This window comes from Psammomys obesus, unplaced genomic scaffold (assembly GCF_907164565.1).
Source record: "Psammomys obesus unplaced genomic scaffold, mPsaObe1.curated_primary_1811, whole genome shotgun sequence".
Lineage (NCBI taxonomy): Eukaryota > Metazoa > Chordata > Mammalia > Rodentia > Muridae > Psammomys > Psammomys obesus.
Window position 1 is genome coordinate 906,498 of NW_026596406.1, and position 7,097 is coordinate 913,594.

Sequence of the window (7,097 nt, forward strand, 5' to 3'; positions counted from 1 at the left end):
CTGCCAGTGAAGGACTAAGGCCTCTTGGTGACCTCCAGAGCCCACAAAAACTTCAAGAACTAGGCTACCTCCACCCTTGTTTTCCCCAGAATCTTATCCATATAACTTCTCTTATTTCTCTCCAATGCTTTACAGGGATGTCTTATACATTTTGCCATTTTTCGAATTGTCCTCTGCAGGAAGGACTGTCCAACTTAACTTACTAAGTTAGGAAGCTAAATATCTCTCTGTTGTGTATTTCCTAGAAGCAAGCATCTCCATAGAGACAGCAAGACTGTCAGTGTGTCTCCAGCTGCTTGGGGACAAGGCTTTTGCTTGGTTGCCCAGTAGCTTTTGGAATAAGAGAATGTTGTTGTTGATTGCTGAGTTCCCTCAAGTTTCAAAACGGATGTACCATGGACAGATCCAATGAGACCTCCCCCGTGACAGGCTTCATTCTCCTGGGCCTCTCTGCCCACCCAAAGCTGGAGAAAACCTTCTTTGCGCTCATCCTGTTGATGTACCTGGTGATCCTGCTGGGCAATGGGGTCCTCATCCTGGTGACCATCCTTGACCCCCACCTGCACACGCCCATGTACTTCTTCCTGGGGAACCTCTCCTTCCTGGACATCTGCTACACCACTTCCTCTGTCCCCCTCATTCTGGACAGCTTCCTGACTCCCAGGAAAACAATCTCTTTCTCAGGCTGTGCTGTGCAGATGTTCCTCTCTTTCGCCATGGGAGCCACAGAATGTGTGCTCCTGAGTATGATGGCGTTTGATCGTTATGTGGCCATCTGCAACCCCCTTAGATACCCCGTGGTCATGAGCAAGGCTGCCTATGTGCCCATGGCTGCTGGCTCCTGGGCAGGTGGTGTCACCAATTCTGTAGTGCAGACATCTCTGGCAATGCGGCTGCCCTTCTGTGGGGACAATGTCATTAATCACTTCACCTGTGAGATCCTGGCAGTCTTAAAGCTGGCCTGTGCTGACATCTCCATCAATGTCATCAGCATGGTTGTAGCCAACATGATCTTCTTGGCAATCCCAGTCCTCTTCATCTTTGTCTCCTACATCTTCATCCTTGTGACCATCCTGAGGATCCCCTCAGCTGAGGGCAGGAAGAAGGCCTTCTCCACATGCTCTGCCCACCTCACTGTGGTGGTCGTCTTCTATGGGACCATCTTCTTCATGTATGGGAAGCCCAAGTCCAAGGACCCACTGGGGGCAGACAAGCAGGACCTTGCAGACAAGCTCATCTCCCTCTTCTATGGGGTGGTGACCCCCATGCTGAACCCCATCATCTACAGCCTGAGGAACAAGGATGTGAGAGCTGCTGTGAGGAACCTGGTGGCTCAAAAACACCTAACTGAGTGACTGTCGCTGAATCCATGCTGCCACAGTGCAGGACTTCCAAACTCTTCATTGTGTTTAGGAGGAAAGAGTGGTACAATGAAGAGGAGGGACTTCCCCAGGGACATGACTTCCAGACCAAGACTAAAAACGAACCTGCTTATCTACCAATGTTTCATAAGCAATGATGCTTCTGTCCAACAGGCGAAAAGAAAAATCCTTCACATCTCTGGAGAGGCTGGTTGGCTGGTGGCTTTGTGCTCAACCTCAGTGGTATCACAGAACAACTCTTTCATGTCCAGAAGAAGTGTGCATCTCTGCAGAGACAATGGCATGCACATAGGAGACATGCAGAACCTGGTTTGTGCTGTCCACTGTTTGCCCAGCATGGACCTACTGACTGTGGCATGTGCTTTGGTATTATCCAATGCTGTTTTTGACAAGAATAAACGTGAAAAGGGCTGGCAGCTTGAATCAGTGGGTAGAGGTGCATGTGTGCAAGCAGGGAGATGGCTCAGTTGGGTAGAGGAACATGCCTGACGACCTGAGCTTGCACCCTGGACCTCACAAGGTGACAGAAATCCAACTCCCAAGAGTTGTCCTCTGACCTCCTCGGGCATGCTGGGACATGCATGCATTTGCACACATGCCTACATACTTAAAATCATTAATAACTTTGTAGAAGAGAAGCTTGCAGAATATCACTCTTGCTATCCCAGTGGTCAATGCCTCCATTGCTTTTTGAGTCTTAGCACCAGTAAAAGAAGGCTGATACCCTGCTTGGTGAGACTCGTTTGTGAGGGAACGTGGAGAGCTGTGTGTCCTCTCTCTCCCCAGCCCTGATCCAGCAACAGGTTGACATAGCTGGGGCCAGCAGCTCTTATTGCTTTCTTCCCCATATAATCTACAACCCTCACAGCCTCAACATCTCCCAGAAGTCCCCTAGGTCAGCCCAGAGGATAAGGATTTTTTTTAAGTGCATAGATACATATACATATTAGTATATATATATATATGTGTGTGTGTGTGTGTGTGTGTGTGTGTGTGTATAAAACAGGAGAAAGCCAACGACTGTAATAGTTCTGAGATCAGTGGCGTCAGCCCAGCACTCTCCCCGCTGGCTCCAGCACAGGTGTGGTAGGCTGTGGCCTGCAGGTCTGGACATGTACATGGTCAGTAGCAGCCTCAACAGCATTAGAGATTGGGTGTCCCGACAACCAGGGACCTTTGCAGAAAAAAAGAGTGAACTCTTAAAAATAACGGGGCTTTCTCCAGAAGCTGAGCCAGACCCTGACCTGTTCAGTTAGCCACAGCACCCTGGCTGAGGCAGCTTTAGTCTCTCTTCAGTCAGGCTCATTCTCAGGTTGGCTCTTTGTGGCTGTTGTCCTATGCGAGCTTTCCTTTTCCAGATTCACTCATGGAGTAAAAACTGTTGGTTCCCACAGCCAGAGAACAAGTGCCTGGGGTGCAGGGACTAACCTGGGGGACTCCTTTGCATCACAAACCAAGCATAGTGGCCCAGACGCCCAGTGGGGCTCACCTCTGATGCTAGGGGTGGGGCCACCTACCCCTTGTGGGGTGGGGCGCTCAGTGAAGAGGTCAGGGGACTCTGAGAGGGTAGGGGAGGATCCAACAAGAGCTCTAGTTCCAGAAGGTCTGGGTAAATCTTCCTAACCTGTGGAGATCCCAGGAAAGAGCCTGTTCCTGACTAAGACTGATGGTTCCTTTTAGCCTGTTCCAATAGAACCTGCTCACAGGTAATTCCATTAAAGGAAAGAAATGAATGGATTTTTTTTTTCACAATTGATATTTTTTTTTTTCTTGAGGCAGGCTCACCACACAGCCTTAGATATCTTGGAACTCATTATGTAAAGCAGGCTGGCCTTGAACTCAGAGATTTACCTGCCTCTGAGGCTGAAACTTGTGTACCGCCACACCCAACCTGGTCTTATAATCATTGTTTTCTTTCCAGCTTCCCTTCACCACATTTTCTCCCCATCTGACTTTGCCTTGGGAGTGTGTGTGTATGTATGTGTATCTGAAATGTTTTAATCCTTTGAAGGATGAATTATAGAATAAATTGAAATAAGCGATTTAGGGTAGGGGAGAAGGGACCAGATGGAGAAGGGAGGCACATGAGGGAGCAGTGTTGGGGAGGGGAACAAATGAGAATGAAGTATAATTACACATATATAGGATCCAAGCTACCATGAGGAAACCTACCATGTATGCTAACCTAAAAAATTAATTTGAAAAGTAGGATGTGGTGGAATGCACCTATAATCCCAGTACTTACAGAGACAAGCAGGAGGATCAGGAATTTAAGGCTACTGTCAGCTACCTAGCAAGTTAGCAATCTTGCCAAAAAACAAAAACAAAACAAAAACAAACACAAAAAAAGGAGCAAATGAAGGTGGATATGATGGTTCATGCCTGTAACCCAAGCACTGAAGGACTGAGGCTAGAGGATTGCCATAAATGTGAGGCCAGTCTAGACTATATAACCAGTTATAGGCTGTCCTGGGCTGCAGTATGAGAGAGAGAGAGGAGAAGAAAAGGGAGAAGAGATCCAAAGCCATGAGCTCAGTAAACCTCTTTATAAAGCACTCGACCTTGTGTAGTTCATTATAGCAATGCAAAATGGACAGAGACAGCTGGTGTGAATCCAGGACTATGTAGAAGCTGTCTTCTAGTATGATGGTCCCTACAGCATCCCTGACATGAGTTGCCTGCACAATTTCTTATCCCCTGATTTATCACATGAATTCTATGTCATTTACAGGAGACAACAATTACACCTATGTACAAACTTCTTTTTAATTTTTCAATTTATTATTTGTGGAGAGCTGCTTGTTTGTCTGGTTGCTTGTTATTGAGTTCTCAGCAAAAAAAACATGTTTTCACCTTGGCCTTCATCTGGAGACAGGGATAGGCAGGATGTGTTGCCAAGTTCACTCCTTTTGTTTCAGACAGTAGGCAGGATGTTTTGCCAAGTTCACTTTCTTTGTGTGACTATCACCCAGACAGGTGATCGAGGCAAACAAGTTTGACCTCTCAGTGAACCCCTTCATTGTATCAAGGTGCTTTGCTCTGACTATAAAAAAGGGATTGTGGAATAAACTGGTGCACAGTTTCTACTGGCAGCCCTCTGGAACTGATCCCATGTGTAGTGGGTTGTTTTTTAAATTTTCTTTCATTCTTCACTCCCTACTCAAGAACTGTTTGACTCTGCCAGTGGGCTCCAGTGATTATTATTGTGTGGGTGCATACACATGCCATGACAGACGTGTGGAGGTCAGGGGACCTTTTGTGGAGCTGGTTCTCTCCTCCATTCTTTATGTGGGTTCTAGGGATCCAATTCAGGTCTCCAGGATTAGGCTTCTGTGGCAAGCACCTTCACCCACTGAGTCATCATGCTGGTCCCTGAGCGCACACTTCTGTGAGAAAATCTCTGGATCTATGCCACGGACAGAGGGCAGCAGAGGTTCTGCTCATATGGAGCTGTTCATAATACACTAACCCACAGGCAAAGATGAGAACTCCATGTGGACTCTCCAAGGGGAAGGCAGGAAAGAGAAAGCCAGGCCATACTGAAATTGTCTTGGATGTGGGATCTACCAGAGCTTCCTTCTTGACCTGGCCTTCACTACATGGTCCAAGCAGGTACCATTCTCCTGTCTCAGTTTCCTAAGTGCTAAGATTCCGGGAGTAAGCCACCACTAAATCTGAAGGAAATTTTTTTTCTCCTTGAGTCAGGGTTCCCCTAGGTAGCCATGGCTGCCTTGAAACTCTCTCTGTAGACCAGACTGGCCTTGAACTCACAGAGGTCCCCTTGCCTCTGCCACCATGCACAGTGTAATGTTTAAGATGAGGACTCTGCTTCTTAGCATTTGTTGAACTAGCATTGTCCTCACCAACTCACCATGTGCATGACACAGGGCTAGAGATTTGCTCACAGAAGCGTATGCTCAAGGTCCAGCAAGATGACTCCACACTCCACCATGTGGCTCCCTGAGCACATGGCTAACTTCCATGCAGGCATATCTTCTCTGGGCAGCTCAAGACTTACAGCTTGACAGCTCTCTAAGTTCATCTATTTTGTCCCAAGTGACAGGGGTTTAGAGTTCTGCTGGGTGTATATGCTGCCTTTTCTTTTACTATTCATCACCATTGTGAATAAAGTTACAATGAGCAGGAAGTGCTGGTTTTGTTTTCCCCAGAGAGCTACTCAGCAGTAGAACTGCTGCACTCTGTGGTCCTTCTCTTTAATCTGAGGAACTGTCACAAGTTTTGCACATTGCCAGTTCTAATTTAGCACTCCTGCTAACTGCTAACAACCAGATGGAAATGAGAGAATAGAAATTTCGCTTCTCTCTCACAAACCTTTTAAAACTTTGTAGCCTCAGCTCTAATGAAACTTATACAATCCAAATGTACTCTTAATCAAGTAATGAGAGAGGGGGACCTTGTTCTTTTTCCAGTGACTGTGTTGTTTGTTTGTTTGCTTGGTGGTTTTGTTTTTGATTGTTTTGTTTTTGAGACAGGGTTCCTCTGTGTATCCCTGGCTGTCCTAGAACTCACTCTGTAGGCCAGGCTGGGCTCAAAAAACTCACAAAGATCCACCTGTCTTTGCCTCCTGAGTGCTGGGATGAAAGCCTGGGCCACCATGCCCGGCTTTCAAGTGACTGCTTTCAGAGCTGAAAGGGAAAAACAAAACAGAGTGAGGGAACCTGAGCTGGTGCCAGCCACTGACTGAGAGGACATTAGGGTGCCGCAGCACTCCCTAGGAACCAGAGCTGGTCCTCTGTGTTCCGCATTAAGGCTCATGCTTATGGCTACATCCAGGGCCCGAGTGCTGAGCAAGGCCATTAGTGGTCCAAACTGAGTGAGCTGGGAGCTGGGAGCTGGGAGAGATGCTGCAGGCTTCCTGCCCTGCCGGGAGCTTTCAGCCAAGCCTGCAGCCAGACACCTGCCCTCCAGGTCTGTCCAACTGTATTGTTACTGCGGAGCCCTAGCTGAGCCTCCTCTCGGGCTTCAGTTTCTTTGTACAATGAGGTTGTGAGTCCACTTCTGTAACGACCCAGGGAGGGCAACCTGCCACTCTTTGATTAGCGTTTTCCATGGGCTCTCTCCACCATCCGTTTCCCAGAATTTCAAGGTCAAGTTCACATCTTCCAACACCAATTCTCATCAAACCCCAAGGATTACAACCTTGGGTGGCTGGTGGCCCCAACTGCCATCTGGTGGACAGCTTTTAAACTGCCGGGTGTGAATCCGTGTCTGCTGCAAACCTGCCATCTGGTGGACAGCTTTTAAACTGCCGAGTGTGAATCCGTGTTTCAAACTCTGAAGACCTCGTGAAAATGCAGATTGGGTTACAGTGAACCTGAAGTGGGTGAAATCCACTACCTCTCTAGTAACCGTCCATTCGGTGCCATCCTGATCTACCTGAAGCACCGAAAGGGCGTTGTAGAGAGGCAGGGATGACGCTCCGTGTGCCAAGCCCCAGAGCTTTGGAGTCTCGAGACGCAGATTCTACTGTGTTAAGGGCCTCCTGGGGTCCCTTACTTACATTTTGAAAAGATATTTTATAAGTTATTAAGCACCCAATTTATCATCTCTCTTCGCAGGGAATCCTCATGTCCACACAGCCAGACAGTAACTCTGACCAGCCTGCTGCAGGTTTCTCAAATCACGATGTCAGTAGCTTCTTGCTAAGTCTGTGGCTTTGTTAATTCATGGGGCTGAAGACCCTGCTTCAAATAA

The 7,097-nt window shown here is 47.6% G+C and overlaps 1 protein-coding gene across 1 annotated transcript; it reads left to right on the forward strand.

The window, feature by feature from the left end:
• The first annotated feature begins 395 nt into the window (after window positions 1-395).
• Window positions 396-1,355, forward strand: LOC129669420 (olfactory receptor 13C7). The gene has a single exon (XM_055597657.1). The coding sequence runs from the start codon at window positions 396-398 to the stop codon at window positions 1,353-1,355; it is 960 nt and encodes a 319-aa protein (XP_055453632.1).
• Window positions 1,356-7,097: the final 5,742 nt, after the last annotated feature.